The sequence below is a fragment of the Helicoverpa armigera genome, chromosome 3 (genome assembly GCF_030705265.1).
Source record: "Helicoverpa armigera isolate CAAS_96S chromosome 3, ASM3070526v1, whole genome shotgun sequence".
NCBI lineage: Eukaryota > Metazoa > Arthropoda > Insecta > Lepidoptera > Noctuidae > Helicoverpa > Helicoverpa armigera.
Window position 1 is genome coordinate 12217413 of NC_087122.1, and position 18573 is coordinate 12235985.

An 18573-nucleotide genomic window follows, 5' to 3' on the forward strand; every position below is an offset into this window, starting at 1 on the left:
TCGTATTTGGCAAATTAAAGGCACATACCGAGATGATCTGCCCACACAACTTGTGAACTTAATTGGAAAAGTATATATTTCTTCACGTAGGCGTTGGAACATTACTCATGTAAGAATGTTTATTTAAAAGAAAGAAGATACTTAATTAGAATATCGAATTTGTATGTTTGGTTATTAGAAGTTATCGAGTGTCTTTGTTTTTCATTTAGGATAGCAGGTACCAAATTAACTGGCGTTTGAATGACCTATCTAGCAGTAAATTATGAACCTTACCTGATAAGGAACCGAGTTCTTATAGTTTTTCAATGAATGTCTTTGTTATCGAATTATGCAAAATTGGGTATGAAGAGAGAAATAGTACACTTTTTATCCAAAATGTCGTATAAAACTGCTCTCAGAAAAGTGAGTAAAATCGCCTGGTACAGCTAGCTGATCTTTTTAATCTTTCATCTTTAAAAGTTTTCTTATTTTCTAGGTTTACACTAAGTTCTAACACCCATGTCCGCAGCTCATTTATAGTTGAGAAGCAAGTTTTATCGCATCTGGATAAACTTAGGTATAGTTGAAGTTTATAAAATGTTTAATATTAATAGTCTTTGAAATAAATCAAGATGCTCAAATGTGTGCAAGAATTTTGTGCTGCAGAGTCCTCAACTCAAAACCAAAAATTTGATATTATCAACCAGAATCTATACTTAAGTGACCCAAAAAAAGAAATACCTGCTTTGTTTTGTACATTCCTTAGTCACCAATCTGGGTACCAACCTAGATGCGAGATGTTTCAATCAAGCAAGAATCAAAGAAATGGAGTAATTGCCTTTCTAGAATGTTCCTTAACCTATAAACGACTTTGTTTGCCTTATGTTTTCGTTTGTACAGCCAACAAGTGAGCTCTCAGAATAAACATTACTTATCTATATTTGATTAGACGTTCCTTATTATTGCGTTTTGTTATTACATCAATCATACATATTGAATTGCTTATAAAAGATGAAACAATTAGTCTTTCCCCAACTAGGCAATCAGTAGATCGAAAAAATCTTACAATATTAGATAGCCCATTTATCGAGGAAAGTTATAGGCTATTTTTTATCCGAGTGGAGGAAGTAGTTTTCTTGGGACGTTGGTGAAACTGAAGCCATGTATTCACTGAGAAACAATTGTTTATAAACACTGTTTCAGAAACAAAATCTACGTGTTTCTGAAACAAATAATTTTGTTTCAGAAACATATAATTTTGTTTCTGTAAACACTACGTGTTTATCGAATGTTTCTGTGCTCCCCACCCGTGGCGGGGAGCACAGAAACAAATCAGTTGCGCAACATGTGCATAGGTACAAGTGTGGACGCGTGTTTCATTTTTTATAAACGCCAAATAAATGTCTTCATAGCAAGTAATTTCTCTTTTCTTTTTCTTTTCTTTTTACTAGAAATGGACTTATGCAAATAAATGTAGGCACCACACAACAACACTACTTCCTCGGGCGACATATTGTAAACATCTGACGGTGTGGACGGCAGTTTCCGAAACATTGTTGCTGTAAACATCTACGTGATGTTTCAGAAACTGTGTATCTGAAACATTGTTTCCCAGTGAATACGTGGCTTAGAGGAACAGCTAGCCTAATTAATTTGAAACACTGGTCAAACATTTTGAACCTCAAATTAAAAGGCAAATCGAAACTCGCTCGGCTAAAGTCCAGTTAACTAGCTTGCTATGCAGTTAAGTTATTAAGTTATCAACTTGTCTACTAACTCATTTAGTAGTAAATAGTTTCAGCTGAAATATCTGTAGCTACCGAGGATTTCAAGAACGTACATTTAAAGATCTTACCTAATTTATTAAATGGTTTTGAAGTGAGAGATATGAGTTTTAATAATAAAATAGCCGGACACCAAATGGAACAGAGAAAAGCTGGACCCTGGGATTCTAAGATATTTTTATACATACAGAAGAGGACCGTCATCTTTACCAAATTTTAACACTTTAAGAAACTAGGTGTAACTTAAAAGCTACATTAGTACATGACCAACTTGGAATCGAACCCGCACGCACTCTTATGTCTCTAATATTTGATAGGCTCGTGCTTTAAACACTATACCACCACTACCACATATGACCACGATTCAAGCGTCAATTAGAAATCCTCTCAGTTAGTCTAACCTCAAACGTACATCCTACATAGCGAATTCATTAGTGTTACATCACTCCACGTCGAGATTCTCCGAGCTGCTAGCAGGTCATTATATTGCAACTCGATGCCTTCCATCATTAGAACGGCTGTCCGTCTATAGTGTATATGTCCGTTCTGATTGGGAAGGCTGAATACGAAAATGTAATAAACCAAATTGCACAAGAGCAATGAATTTGACTATACATTTTTGAATGAATTATATGTTACAGCCTTTTTTTTTATCGTCCCACTGCTGGGCACAGGCCTCCTCTCACACGGAGAAGGATTGAGCATTAATTAAGGATGAGAATTATATATATTTTTTTAATTATAACTACACATTAGAAACACCCTAGGCTTTGTTTTTTCTCGACAATTAGTCTTTATGCATATTTGTAAAAACCGCATGAAAATGTATTCGGTAGGTTTTGAGTTTATCGCGAAGGGTTTTTATTTTAAGCTCTGTATACACAAAAACACTTTTAAATGCAGAAAACATTTCAGTAAAACACACTAGAACAGACACAAAACAGCGCTTCCATATATTTTCCAATACCCTAAGGCTTAGACTCCACTAAAGTAGACTTGAGCGGAGTTATTAAAGAACCAATAGAAATTCTCAGCTCAGGGATACTTTATACTGAATCGATTGCAACGAGATATAGTGGAGTCTAAGGGTGCATCTACACGGGGCGAGTAGCTTGCGCATGTTGAGGTATATGCGCAGGTTACATGCATTTTAAAAACGTTAGGGTCCACGCATGTACCAAAGCAAGATACCCACTCGCGTGCTCTTGTCTCTTGCGCATGTTAACTTGCTCCAGCTATATGCACCGTGTAGACGCACCCTAAGTCTAAGTCTACAAAATAAAAAAGATAAGCCCACTTACCTATATTTACACTGCCTGTCAGCATTATCTTCCATCTTACTCCCACTCCACTCCTCTAGCGGCTCGTTCCGACCTCACCCGAAAATACACGAGCACTTCCGAAGTCGCAGAACCGTTAATTTGAACACTGGACACTATTGTATTGTGTTTTTGTATGTATTTTGTTTGTTAATATCACTATTTGATTTCCATTATTGTTTTCGTGTGCACTCACTATTGGAAATTAGTTTTTTTTATGGGTAAATGTCTTGAACAGTGTTTATTGTCTGGGGGAAAATTTTATTTAAAGCATTGTGTCAAGTAATACCCAGACTCCCACAAATTGGAGGGGAGTCGTTTTTAAACAACCAATAGAATTTCTCCTCTCAGAGACACTACTGAGTGGGCGGAGACAAGTTGTTTTGAATTACGAAATTCAATTAGTCCCCAGGCCGGCGAACAAATTTTTTTTTGATACATATACATTTAAGACTTTGTGAGTGCCTTCCTTACGATGAGTCCGACAAACTTTTCGAATGCGCAAATTTTGATGCCGCTGCGTTTTTTAATGCTTGACTCCTGAAATTGTCGTTATGACGTCACTATGGCTCTTCGTACATACACGTTTCATTTTTTGAGATTCGTTTAATAAAGCTAACTAGAGAATGGTGGTCAACTTGTCCGATAAAGATCGTGCTGCGTTTGGAGTGTCCACCATCCTGAAAATGTCGGTATGACGTCACTACGACTCTTCGTACATACACGTTTCATTTTTTGAGTTTTGTTTAATAAAGTTAACTAGAAAATTGTGGTCAACTTGTCCGATAAAGATCGTGCTGCGTTTGGAGTGTCCACCATCCGAAACATGTCGATATGACGTCACTGTGTCTCCCCATACATACATGTCAGACAAATACAACAATGATAGATAAGACTATTCTTATTGCAAATATCGACTTGTCCGACAAATGTAGTGAGTCAAATAGTCAGTTCGACAAGAAAATGAGAAAAAAATATTACAATTGGAAGAAGTTTATTCTTTTTGTCAATTTCTGACTTAAATATTCACGTGCATTATTTAAGTATATTATTTGGCATACTACTTACCAATTTTAATTACTATTTTAGAAAAAGTAGCCTGACTAAGACGTATTGTTGATAGTTTATATTATGTTAAGGAATAATATCCCACATCTATTAATGTACTATATATCAATCAAAAGGTCTTTTTAAGTGCAACATTTTGTCTCAACATACCACTTATCAATTCTTAGTATTTTAGAAGATATAGCCCAAATAAGGCGTATTATCGATAGGTTTTACTATGTTAGGGAATAATGTCCCACCTCTAGGTATGAACCATATGTCAATCGAAAGATCTTTTTAAGCGCTATATTCCGTCTTAACATACCACTTACCGATTCTTAGTATTTTGGAAGACATAACTGACCTAAGGCATATTATTGATACTTTACATTGTGTTAAGGAATAACATCTCACTTGAAGTTATGAGCCATATTTCAATCAAAAGATGTTTTTAAGCGCAAGGTTGTATTAGCATAACTCCGACAAATTGTTAGTACTTTAAAAGCTAGAGCTTTTCTAAGAATATATTATCGGTAGGTTCTGTCAAGCTAATCCATTACTTCTTTAGTAACAAATTATATATTATTTGAAAAACCTTTCCAAATGAAACATTTCGTGTTAACATACTTCCGACAAATTGTTAGTAGTTTAGAAGCTAGAGCTTATTTAAAATTATAATTATTGATAGATGTTTTCAATTAAATAAATCCCATCTCTAGCAATGAGTTAAACATCATTCAAAAGACGTTTTTAAATGCAACATTTCATATTAAAAAAACTTCGGCGAATTGTTAGTATTTCAGAAGCTAGAGCTTATATAAGATTATTTTATCGATAGGTGTTTTCAAGTTAATAAATCCCTCCTGTAGTAATGATACATATATCATTCGAAACGACTTTCTAAATGCAACATTTACTATTAACATACTTCACACCAATTGTCAGTACTTTATACCAAATCTTAAAATATATCTATATTTTCCGGACGGTGGACACTCCATATGCAGCATGATCTTTGTCGGACAAGCTTACCACAATTTTCTAGTTAACTTTATTAAACAAATCTCAAAAAATGAAACAGGTATGTACGAAGAGTCGTAGTGACGTCATACCGACATTTTCAGGATGGTGGACACTCCAAACGCAGCACGATCTTTATCGGACAAGTTGACCACCATTTTCTAGTTAACTTTATTAAACGAATCTCAAAAAATGAAACAGGTATGTACGAAGAGTCATAGTGACGTCATATCGACATTTTCAGGATGGTGGACACTCCAAACGCAGCACGATCTTTATCGGACAAGTTGACCACCATTCTCTAGTTAACTTTATTAAACGAATCTCAAAAGATGAAACGTGTATGTACGAAGAGCCATAGTGACATCATATCGACAATTTCAGGAGTCAAGCATTAAAAAACGCAGCGGCACCAAAATTTGCGCATTCGAAAAGTTTGTCGGACTCATCGTAAGGAAGGCACTCACAAAGTTTTAAATGTATATGTATCAAAAAAAAATTTGTTCGCCGGCCTGGGGACTAAATTGGTTGTTCAAAAACTTGTCCGATACGCTTTGTTGGGGTCTAGGCTTTAACACTGAGAAGAACACCGATCATGATTTGCACTCGATTATGGTCCAACCGTATTGAGAGATTTTCATAGTACCTGTACTCAGCTGTACCTACATAATACTCCTTTAACGAGACCATATTATATTGCTTGATTGAAAGGCGGACGTATGTCGAAAATTGTATGAAACCTTTTATGTTGATGGTGAAAAGGGCTTCTAAAGTATAAAATGGATTTGGAAAAGCAGAATTACATAGCATACGATAACACAAGACTTTCATGTCTTGACTGTTTAGCTATCATCAAATAACATTAACTTTTATTGATTTAGCTAATTACTTCCACTTCAAGTTATGTAAACAGAACGACCGTCCAACTTCTAATATGTATGGTCACAATAGAGCGATGAATTACTTATTAGCACAAATGGACCTATTGTTCCAACTTGAGACGGTTTGCTAAGTAATTAGTAGGTACATGTTGTTCCAATTCAGAGCAACTTATGTACCACTGTACCACTGGACCTGAGTTAGACAAACAATGTATGTATTTAGGTGATTATAGTTTCGGCATAGCATAGGTATTGTAACAGCTTTGAGTTAGTGATAGAGAATTTGCAATCGGACTGTTACGATATAACATACAAGTTGAAATGTAGATTTAGATACGAGAAAGATAATTGAACAAAAATATTACACAAAGCAAATATAGTTATAGGAAAAAGTTCTGACTCGAAATAAATATAACGAAAACACGTTCCAAAAATATTTCTCGTTTACAAACATAGAGAGCGGTTAGAAAAACAGTCGGCACATGACTCCGATAATCCAAAGGTTTTCTTTCCATCCAACTTTATATATAGAAGGAAAATATATTTCCTCAATATATCTATGTTGCCGTAACTATGTTACGATCAGAAGTGACTTGCTACGAGAACGCTACGCACGTAGTAACAGTATTTTCACGGCTACGACATTGCTACGCACGTAGTTGATGGGGAAAAGATGTTCTCAATGTGGACAAAATTGCTTGCGACATTGAATGGCATTTTGTGGTACATAGTTATTTTGTATCTCTTTTGTTTTGTCTCTCATTCTGCTTGAAAAACTTTAAGTGCTGAAATAATGTCCTTGACATATATTTTATAAAATAACTAGCGACCCGCTCCGGCTTCGCACGGGATATCAGAATTTGACCACAATTTAATAGATTATCATATTATATACCCTCCTCTTCAAAAACTCTGTCAATTAAAAAAAAAAACTCATAAAAATCGGTTGCGTAGTTTTGAAGATTTCAGCGTACAAAGGAGCATAGGGACAGAAAAAGTGTTTTTGTTTTACTATGTAGTGATTCACATCCTACTTTACATCAAATAGTACCTAAAAAACTTACTAACTTCATATAGTATTATTATACTATATACTTTCACGCGAACTTAGCAAAGAAAAATGCGGCCTCAAAACTTCAGCAAGTTGAAAACTAAAATGGCTCATATTACTTTACAGTGACGTCATAAGTGAGCAACACTTCAAAAAGGTGCGAACAATTAGCCAAGCTCCGAGAAAAGTATTTGTAGATAATATTCGCATTATTAAAAAGGCCTGGCAAGAATGTGATTGCCGTAAAGTATTCGTGGAACTAGTGGTGCTGTGAAATACTGACTATGGTTCATAAGCTATGAACAGAGTACCTAATAAAACACAATTCGTTTGTGTAAAAGTGGCGGTAATTCAAAACCATGATAGCCCCGCCGGCCTGTTACATAAGACCAGGGCAGTTTCTTGGTCTAAGAAAAATAACAAAACATCGAATTGAAAGAAAACATATACCTTCTTACGTTTAATATCCCTTATCCGTCTTTCCTCAATAATGTCAATGAGCTAATTCCTCGAACTTTGACTTTCTAACCCGTTGTTTCAACCTACCCCCACACACCCCCACACAAGCAAATATGTGCCAGTAAGGCATCGTTCAGACCAAACGTATTGTCGGCCGCTGACTGTGAGCGCGCGTTACGCAGTTTATTGCTTTTCCATATATATTGAAATTGTCGTTCACACCGAACCGACTATACGCTGTTACGTCGTCTGTTGTAGCTGACTCTCAGTGGCCGATTATTTTACTACGCGACTATGCACGGCGGACGCGGATTGGCTACGCGGACGCAGTTGCCGAATAGCGCCGCTCCGCCGCGTACGCACCGCCGCGCCTCGGTACAGCACGTCGATAATTAGTGTCCCTTTTATATAAACTTAAATGTATTAAAGATAGTAACTCATCGAATGTTTTACTGTCATACGAAAATATTTCTTGAACTTATTTGGATAAAGTATATATTGTAAATATAAAGTATGAAATTGACCAAGAAAACATCTCTTCAAAGGAGAATGGCAGATTTCGTACCGCATATTTTTGTCGTTGTTCAGTTATAGAATTTGTACCAATTATTAAGGTAACTAAGTCATTTATTTTCATGTTAGTGTAGTATTTTTAGAACTCCGGATTAATTAATTATACCAATTAAAAGATTCAAGTAATTAAACGTAATATAATCTTAAACTAAACGCAACTAAACGTAGTTCTGTTTTTAGAAGTTGCCATTTGTAAAATATCACGAGGCTCGAAATGATAAATAATTATTTAAACATAGAAATAACAGTAAATATAATTAACCAATTACATATTATACCTTAAAATGAATAATTATTGCATACTATCTTAATAATTAACAATTTAATTATATAAATTATTTTCACCATCAATGTTTTTATTTTGTATTGGCAATTATTTTATTGACAGGTAACGGATATCTTTCAGAGTCTAGTCTCTGTCTGTCAGTGTCTGTTCAGTTCTTTGTTGTTGTTTTGGATTGTGGTTTGTTACTGCATCTGAGCAATTTAAGCAAATTATCTGGTCATTTTTACGTTGAGTCGAGGAACTGCTCCTCCGTACTCTATCTGTTGATAGTACTTTCGCGAAAGGACGCTTTATTACTTGTGTTGTGTGTGTGTACGTGCTTTAAAATGACGAGTTTGCAATGCATCAATTGCAACGTTCGCTTGTCGCGAATACGAAGACACGCTTTATCCGATGAGAGTGAAGATATCGTCAATACTATTCGGCTGTGGACATATCCTAGAGATGTAAGTAGTTTTCAAATAACATTTTGCGTACGAGTGTGCCAGTTACGAAGTGAGAACTTTTACGTGTTAAAAAGTAGACTCACCATATAAACTACACGATTTCATACTAAAATAATATGAATGTACCTAAAACTAATCTTAACATTATTTGAAAAAATAACAAACATTGTTGTGGTTGTAAAAATATTTACAGTTTGTCCTGTAAACGATCATTGTTGTGTTTGTACATTAACAAACATATAAGTGATCTCTTACATGTATTGTTTACTTGCCTAACTTGGTTTGTGTAACACTGTTAAAATAGTTTTTTAAAGCAATGTTGAATCATACTCAAAATCACTTAAATATTTTCCAGATAACACCTGCTGACCATGTTTGCCGCACGGAGCAAATATTTGAATGATCTGCAAGTAGTTGTTCTGGGTCTGGGTATTTCTGCACATGAGTTTCTATGTTGATGAAATAATACTAAGAATAGATTAAATAATTATAAGAACAATAAAATAGATGTATATTCCTGCAAAAACAAAGTTGTTTTATTATACCACACTCGAAACCCGAGAACTTGACCATTATCAAACTGTTGCAGTCCGCTGCTGGACAGGTATCTCCTAAATGCACTCTGCTGAGTGGGTACGATCCTTATCTATCTATCTATTTACCTAATTGTACGTACCTACCTAAAACACACCCAAGATTAAGAGACAAGCTAGGTAGAACATTTATTTTATCATTACCATAACAATGTTTATGTACCTAGCTAAAACAACTTACATGGGTACACTGTAGTACATAACCTTAAAAAACAAAACTGGTTATACCTTTTACTTCCCAAGTTCTAAAAATCTAAGAATTTACAAAGGGCTTGCTTATCATATTACCCACCAATTATAACCCATAACAATGTTTATGTACCTAGCTAAAACAACTTATATGGGTATACTGTGGTACATAACCTTAAAAAACAAAACTGGTTATAACTTTTACTTCCCAAGTTCTAAAAATCTAAGAATTTACAAAGGGCTTGTCTATCATATTACCCATCAATTAAAACAAAAAATATCCCAAAACACGAAATTTTATTAGCGGTACGAAAGTCCCATACAAGCCTGCCATTCGCCTTTAAGGGATGTACCCACAATCTCTTCTTATTATTATTTTCGTCTTCCTCTAGAGCTTTGCAAATGGCAACTATCTGAATGCGCATCATTTAATTGAAATATCAGTAAAACGTCTGATTTGAAAAAAAATAAATTACACTAGTTTTATCGTTTATAAAATACTACGAGCAACTTCAAATACTGAGCCCTTTTATGTGTAGAATAGTCAGCCGCTCAGCGTACGCATCTAGTGTGAACCTACAAGAGCCTATTCTTTTGTTCACACATGTAGCGCATCGTACGCTATAGCCTATTGTCGGCTTGGTGAGTACGCGTTCTGCAGATTGAGTCGACGTTCACACTGGGGCAGACAGTGAGTATACTCACAGTCAGCGGCGGACAATACGTTTGGTGTGAACAATCCCTTACATGCCAGAAACCAAATTCTGACAGGCTTCAAACATTTCCATGATCGAAATTAGTTCAATCAACCGTCTTTTGAGGAATTTGAAGTCTAAATACAATTTGAACCATATTAATGTACATGTTACGGGTAAAGCTAGAAGGTGGAGTAAACCTAGGTTTACCCGGGTTGACTTAGTATTACCCAGGCTTCTTGGGTAAAGTCCGAATAATAAGTAAAATAAATTTTACATTCGGGGTTTACCCATGTTCACCTAGGTCTACCCAACTCTGACTGGGTAATGTTAGGTGTTGCGTAATTTTCGAGCCCGTGGCGTTATTCTAAAAAGGTTTAATTGCAGCAAAACAGAATGTGCCACAAAGAAGTGTTCATGCAAAGCTGGAGGAAAATTGTGCAATTCTAAATGTCACAGCAGTTTACGTTGCTCAAATAAATAATTTCAATTTGAACAACAACGACTGTTATTAGTTTTTTTCTATTTAAGTTAAAGTTTATGCTTTTCAAGCGATGACGATAGCCTGTGTATGTTTTTTAAAATTATAAATGTTTAAAATAACCTTGGATTTTCATTTCACTAATTAATTAGACAAATTTTTAACATTACCCAGTCAGAGTTGGGTAGACCTAGGTGAGCATGGGTAAACCCCGAATTAAAATTTATTTTACTTATTATTCGGACTTTACCCAAGAAGCCTGGATAATACTAGGTCAACCCGGGTAAACCTAGGTTTACTCCACCTTCTAGCATTACCCGTAACATACATATATTTACGAGTAATCAAAAGCCAGTAAGTCTGACAACCAGTCTGTCTTAGGTGTATTGGAATGCCCGGGTTAATGGGTTGAGGATCTCAGATAGCCAGTCACTCCTTTTAAAACACTGGTATTAAGCTGCATCCAGTTAGACTGAAAGCCGACGTAAAAAGCTAGTCAGATGATGATTTAATGTACGTACATATGTATGTATGTAGCATGATAATCAAATAAGTTCATATAAAGTGGCAGCCATTTTGTAAATAAGCGTGGGATGTAATCCAATAAATAAGATAGGAAATATTATATTAACCTTTACAAGTTATTTATTGTACTGTAATCTTGGTTATAATAAAATTTACATAAGCCTGAATGTTTCGTTGGCTTTCGCTTACCGTGGTGTTATTGCTAAGACTTAAATTAGCATTTTATCGTATCATTTACGCCTAAAAAGGGAATATTATGACATAAGTAGGTAAGTAAAGGGATGATTTTTTATAGATCTAGAAAGAGAAAATGCCATCACACTGTGTTAAGGACTTTGTCGTTCAGATTTCTCTCAAAATATTCAAAAGAGCTACCTAGCATTCTTAGGTATCGCCAAGATTTAGTCAGAATATGAGTAAAGTTAAATTACTATTTCGAACATAAATTCTGCTACTGGCAGAAGATCACTGAATGTGTGCAAAACAACATGATATCTACAAACAAAACAACAATCATAAGTCACAGCACAAAACACTAGCTCTGAAATATATTTTGACGTTATCTCGACACAACCCAAAAAAGTTGAGTAGGATTTGAACAAATTGAGTATATACAGGTCCCAGGGCTCGAACAATCTCTATAAACCGCAGAGGGTAACAAAAAAACTTGCCCGAATCGACGCAGAGATTAGCAAAGGCCATATATCAAACTTGAAGGACAAAATACACGGAAAACAAAATGACTAACGGAGATGCCATATACCCGGTCAAAGGCGCAGAGGCAGGCCAAAACTGCGGTGGTTGAATGTCGTAAAGAAAGATATAATAAGCTGCGAACTCGAAGAGGAAGATGTCCAGGATAGAGCGAAGTGGAAGAAGAAGATACGGAAAGCGGACCCCGTCACAAGACGGGATAAACGCTAAGAAGAAGAAGAAGACAAACGGAGATGCCATAAGCGAAAATCTCTAAAGAAGCGCTCCAAAATGTCGCCGTCTCCGCCCTTATACGCCTTTTTTAGATCCGCAATTTTTTTTTAATACCAAAAATCGTTGACAGATATTGATACTCGTAACTGATATTTTCGGTCATCGTGCGTATTTGACCTAGATGGACGCGCCTGGCCTACCTGCATTATGGCATCTCCGCTCAACTTTTCTTACTCCGTGGCACCGCCCATATATCAAACTTGAGGTACAAAATAACAGTTTTATTTCATAAATTTTGATATTATATGAGGTGTTATTAATCTTGAAATATGACTATTGTTTTGGGATAGTATTTTTTATTAGTTGGTTTTGTGAGACCCTTCTCTGAAATTCAGATTATAATCAAAATTATAATAGAACTATGTTCTTCTTGGTCTTGGAGTAAACTATTCATTGTGAGTCTTTTTATACCTTTCGAACGCAGATTTATCATAATAATTTCGTCAAATTTTGATTTATTATTTTGATTACAATCTACGTTACCAAAGAAACAATCTATAGGCGGCTTTTGTAACTTTACTAAAACTAACTTAATTTGAAATCTATCAAGCTAACAATGAACGCCTTATATATTCAAGGTTTACATACAAATAAAAGCTTCATCCAGATACCTCCATATTTCAGATATTTTAAGAACCATTTCGCTGTTGAAATCGTTTCGAATTGAAATATGACAAATATTGGAACGAATATATCGGCACGTATCGATCTGTCTACGCGTGAAGTAAATTCAGACATTTCCCCGACCGTCTGGCTGTTATATGAACATCTATTTCAAATGAAACCTTCATTTCAGCCATTTTGTAAAGAAAAGGCTGATGTTTAATCCTTACTAATATTATAAATCGGAAAGTGAATTTGTTTGTTTGTTTGTTTGTTTGTTTGTTCCGCTTTCACGCCGTAACTACTGAACCGATTGCTTTGAAATTTTGCAGACGTAAAGTTAGAAGTCCGGATTAAATAATAGGGTACTTTTTATCCCGAAAAAAATAGATATTCCCGAGGGAAAACAAAAATATTGTTTGCTTGATGGATGGATTGTAGATGGCGCTGTGTGTCGTTTAAAAAATGATACGATAATGAATCCTCGAATTCCCGAGGGATGACGTACAATTTGTTTTATCGTCTTAATTGTTTTTTTTACATCTACTTATCCTGAAATAACTATAATTCAACGAATTACTAATTGGTATATGTATTAGTTAAGTTATTTAGTTCTTGAGGTATGCGATAGATGGCGCTGGGTGTTTTTAAAACGTGATAACGATGTGTTTTTAAAATACGTAAGAAGTGGAATGATAGCTTTTTAAAACGTGGTGACGTTGTTTTTTTTAAGATACGTAAGAAGTGCAATCAGTGGCGGCCCTAGGGGTGTGCGAACTGTGCCTTCGCACAGGGCCTCGCGCTTGGGGGGGCCTCGCGCTACAACCCACACTAATATAAAAAAAATATAATTAAAAAATACATATATATCTGGTCCAAGAAAAAAAATAATTTTCTTTATTTATTGCTTATTCATTCTGCGTTTACTTTTTGAGTTCTCAATTTAACAAAAAAATTGGAACACCAACGTAACAAAAACAACTGGCTCTCGATCCAGTCACGGATTCTTTTTATTTGTGCTTAATTCCGAGTTTAATTTGAGAGTCCTTAAACAAAAAATTTTAAAAAATTCGCGCTCGCTACGCTCGCGGCTGTTCGCTTGTCAGTACCGTTCATTCTAACATGATTAGAGTACTTTTATGTCCCAAAACTCAAAAATTTTCGCGCTCGCTGCGCTCGCGGCTGTTCGCTTGTCCGTACCGTTCATTCTAACATGATTAGAGTACTTTTATGTCCCAAAACTCAAAAATTTTCGCGCTCGCTGCGCTCGCGACTTTACCTTGCACCGTTCTTTAATATACAAGTTTTGGTGCTTTAGTGACCCAAAGCTCAAAAATTTTTGCGCTCGCTACGCTCGCGGGTGCTTTATTTTTTTCATCCTTTTTTAGCCGAACCTAGAAGGTAGCGCCGCTTGTTAGTCCTTTTATTAACAAGAAAATAACTCCTAGCTCACAACAGACTTTTCACGTAGGACAAAGGGCCTCGCATAGACCTGCCGCACGTAGCCTCGCAATGGCTAGGGCCGCCGCTGAGTGCAATGATATCTCGCGCTTTAACCTGTAGCTCATTGTTCAATCGCGAGCTTCCCGATAGCTCGATAGATGGCGTTGTGCTTTTCTGTATCGCGGTGTTAAGGTTCGCCGCGAATTAGTCTTTTTAAGGTGTTTTGAAATCAGTGGGGCCCAGTAGGGCCAGGGCCAGCCGGGGCTGCGGGTTGTTCGAAAGAGTTACCGCGGCCCTGGTATATAAAAGGCCTAGGACGGAACACGACAATTTTAGTCAGTAAGAGTCTGACACTCCCTCACCGCTGCTAACCCACAGCGGGAGGGGTCTTTTGATGATTTTCTTATAGTTGTGATTTATACCGCAATATAACCGAATTCCACGCGGGCGAAGCCGCGGGCGGAAATTTCATAATAAAGAGAAAACATTTTTGTTTGTTTATAAAGAATTCGAAACAACTGAGCCTATTTGAAAAATTGTTTTACTATTGGAAAGTTGCACTATTCCCGAGTAACATAGGCTATATTTTATCCCAATACGGGTATCCCGATACGGGCAGTAGGGTAGTCCTACAGAACGTAGGTGAAACCGCGGGAAAAAAGCTAGTCAATATAATCTCATGTCGACAAACAAGTTATTATTTTTTATATGGTAAAGCAATTTCGATGAATCGCGTGTGAGGTCCGCGTGGGTAGTTTTAGGTTCAATTTCCGTTAGGCAATGATTTACGAGTTTTTCTTTATATAGTAAAAATGTGATGGAATGATGCAAAAAGGCTCTCTTTATAGTATTATAAGACAGTAATTCCCACAGGGCATGGGTAAAACTGCCGGAAGCTATCTTAATAAAGCATTTAAACAAAACTGGAAAAAATCTCTGGAGAAAACAGACTTGTAAAAAATAACTCTCTCAAAATAAACCCAGAATACCATCCATTTTTTATTACAAAGAAAAATGTTCTAGAATATTATTTCCACAAACCAAGAAAACAAATGAACAACAAAGGTTTACGAAGAAACACAAAAATTTCAACAAATTAGGTACATACAAGACGAACGTATCTTTGTAACGAAATGGAGCAAATGTAGTGAAACAATTTATTTTCCTTTCATTTTGTATTGTACCTCGTTTCCTGAATAAGTTGTTTATTTTCGTGGTATAAATATTTGCACGATGTATTCTAGATTTTATTCTTGATTGGTTGAAAAGCTTTTGTCTCTTCTGAACGTTAGCAGCGATTAACTCTTGCTCAAACTAACAGCTTAAGCTGGATTGCTCTAAATATGTTCTTTGATAGAAGTCTAATCAGTCATGTTCTGCCTAGCCTTTACCCAACTATGTTGGGGTCGGCTTCGAGCCTAACTGGATGCAGCTGAGTACCAGTGTTTTACAAGAAGCGACGACGCCTATCTGACCTCCTCAACCCAGTTACACGGGCAACCGAGTACTCGTTGGTTAGACTGGTTGTCAGGCTTTCTGGCTTCTGGCTACACGTAACGATTGCCAAACATGTGAAAATTACAGTGTAATCAGCGAAATCCTTAATTAAATACCAAAAAGACTCATTTAGTTCCTCTCTAATATCGAACCCACGCAATCGTACTTTCTATAGTCTTAAGCTAAAGAACTACTTGATACATAGGTACCTGAGTACAATAAATTCCAACAATTTAAAAGAAGAATCTAGTGCACAGCAAAGATTTAAAAGAACTAATTTCCGATTCACACGAGCCAGTGAGCCCCAACATGAGGTATTTGTGTCGCACTGTACTCTAATTGCCCTACTTTCAACGTCACGTTTGTAGCTGGTATTGTAGCAAATAACTTAGATATAGAAGTTTAAAAACTATCCTAAAAAACGTCTTTATATGTAAATGAATAAAAGTTACACTAAACCCAAAAAAACTATAGAAGGCAGAAAAAATTAATAAGTTATTTTAAACTTATATGTATATATAACATATATATAAATATATATAAACTTGTGTGTATATACTATTATATATTGCATTACTGATTTCATTATTTTATTGATAAAATCAGTACTTATACGGTTTGACGTGAAAAACTTGTGACGTCACTGCTCGCTTTTTTCATACACATTGCATAGTAACCGTTTTCAACAGTTGCAATAAAAGTTCACAATTTGACTCGTTAAAAACTACCATATTCCCTTATCTACAATGTCCACAGCTAAAATGTGATGACGTAAGAACCTCTTTTGAACAACAAACTTAACTAGAGCAAACACGTTCTAACTAACACAAATTGGAGTTAGTTTTTGTTGAGTTTACCCTAGAGTGCATCAATAACAATAAATGTCCTGTCATATAAAACTTCGACTGTTTGGATTGTGGATGTCATCGGTAAAGTCTAGAAAGTTCTACCAAAAAAACTATAGAGGAAAACTGTGATTAAGGTGTTGCCTATAAATTTTACTTTCTCCGTCTCCACCGCCCAGGTATCTTTCATTCAAAATGTTATTTATGAACTTAATGTTAATTAATATTTACATGAAACAACTTTGGGACCTAAAAAAGACATCAAGAATTTCTTTTAAAATGCTTTTAAAATGCTAACTTCGGTAAAATACTAAAACGATACATCCAGATTAATACACGGTCGTCGATGGTCAATAATTATAATGGGGCCATTTACAATCACTGTATCGTGGTTGAAACCGCAGGAAATCCAGCATCATCATTTAATTTTAAATACGAGTAAAAACCCTGCATTCAATTTAAAGCCTGACATGTCAATATTCTGTACTGACAGCCTCGTAATTTAAATGTCGATAAATTAATTTGTTTTCCCGAAAATTCATCGAACGTCGAGTAGGGTAAATGTTATATTACCCTTAGTCTCCCGAAATTCGATATCAAACACCAGTTTGTGATCGTTCCATCTTCTCTAAGTTAATTTAGATGATGACAGGCGGATTTGAATTATGTTGGATGTGGCAGACGCAGCCAGTACCCAGAAATTTCATTTTGCGTTATCATATATCAAAGAAACGTTTGCTCTGACGTGTAACAGCTGTGGGTTTATACTAAAAAGAAGTGTGTTAAAAATATATTATGAAAGAAAGGACTGTTTTGATATCATCATCTATACTAACTGTTTGTTTGTAAATGCTTCAAATTAACTACACCAATTTGAAAAAAAAACACTGTCAAAAAGCTAGACTATCTCTGGGTATCATAGGCTACATTTTATCCAGCAACAGAAAAAAGTTTCCACGGAAAACTGGTGAAGCCGCGGAAAACAGCCAGCAAAAATACACATTTAACAAAACAAATTCGAAAAAACAATTAAAAAAATATTCCTCAATTAACATACAAAACCTATTACACCCAAAAGAAACAAACAAAAAGGTTTAAAAACGTACAAAGTTACAAATCCAGTGACAGTCAGTCGATCAGCTGACCGCTTGGCAGCTAGCCAGCGCCGCCGGTCGATACAGCCCCGCCACCCCGTCTGGTCTAGGCTACCGACAATTGCTGCGACCACCCTACTTGCGACCTCGTTTGCTGTTTACCCTACTTGGGGTTTATTAGTACGTATTATTTTATTGGTTCATTCGTACGTGGGACAGGTGTGTTTTTGGACTTTTAATTGCTTAATTATGAAGTTTATAATTTAAATTGCGTTAACACGTTTTTGACCAGCGGCAGCGCCCAGAAGATACGTGGGCTGAGTTTTTACTCGAGTGTCAGCAAACCACAGTTGGACCGACCAGGGCCAAAGCCTGCCCGGGCTACGGGATTATTCGTAAGAGTTACCGCGGCCCTGGTACACAAAGGGCTAAAGGCAACGATGTTTAGAATCGTCTTGTTCATAAATATGAACATTGTCAAACCACATCAAACAGTTGATCCTATTCCCATACGCCGACAGACTAACACCTAATCCCATTTCACAACATACACATATCGACATTACCCTTCAGTGCCTAACTTTAGAAAGGTCAGATGTCATTCGCCCCATGAATTATTGATGTTCACTCACATTGAGACATCTAGGTAAAAATCTAGACTGAAATCTGTAGGAGTATGTTTGTCTGTTTATGTCTTAATTGAATTCTTTTTCAGTTTGACCCGTACCCATGAGACAGGGAAAAATACGAGCTAATAACCGTATCCAAAGTACCAC

The 18573-nt window shown here is 36.0% G+C and overlaps 1 protein-coding gene across 4 annotated transcripts in view; it reads right to left on the bottom strand.

The window, feature by feature from the left end:
• The window catches only part of LOC110372916 (oxysterol-binding protein-related protein 1), an 81260-nt gene that overhangs the window by 24974 nt on the left and 37713 nt on the right, over nucleotides 1–18573 (bottom strand). For 2 of the 4 annotated variants that reach the window (XM_064043690.1, XM_064043691.1), the window contains exon 2: nucleotides 3065–3330. The exons of 1 other annotated variant lie outside the window; for it this stretch is intronic. In XM_064043690.1, the coding sequence (XP_063899760.1) occupies nucleotides 3065–3099 (35 nt within the window). In that variant the 5' untranslated portion in view covers nucleotides 3100–3330. The remainder of the gene's footprint in view (nucleotides 1–3064; nucleotides 3331–18573) is intronic. One more of the 4 variants, XM_064043692.1, reaches the window with a different exon arrangement.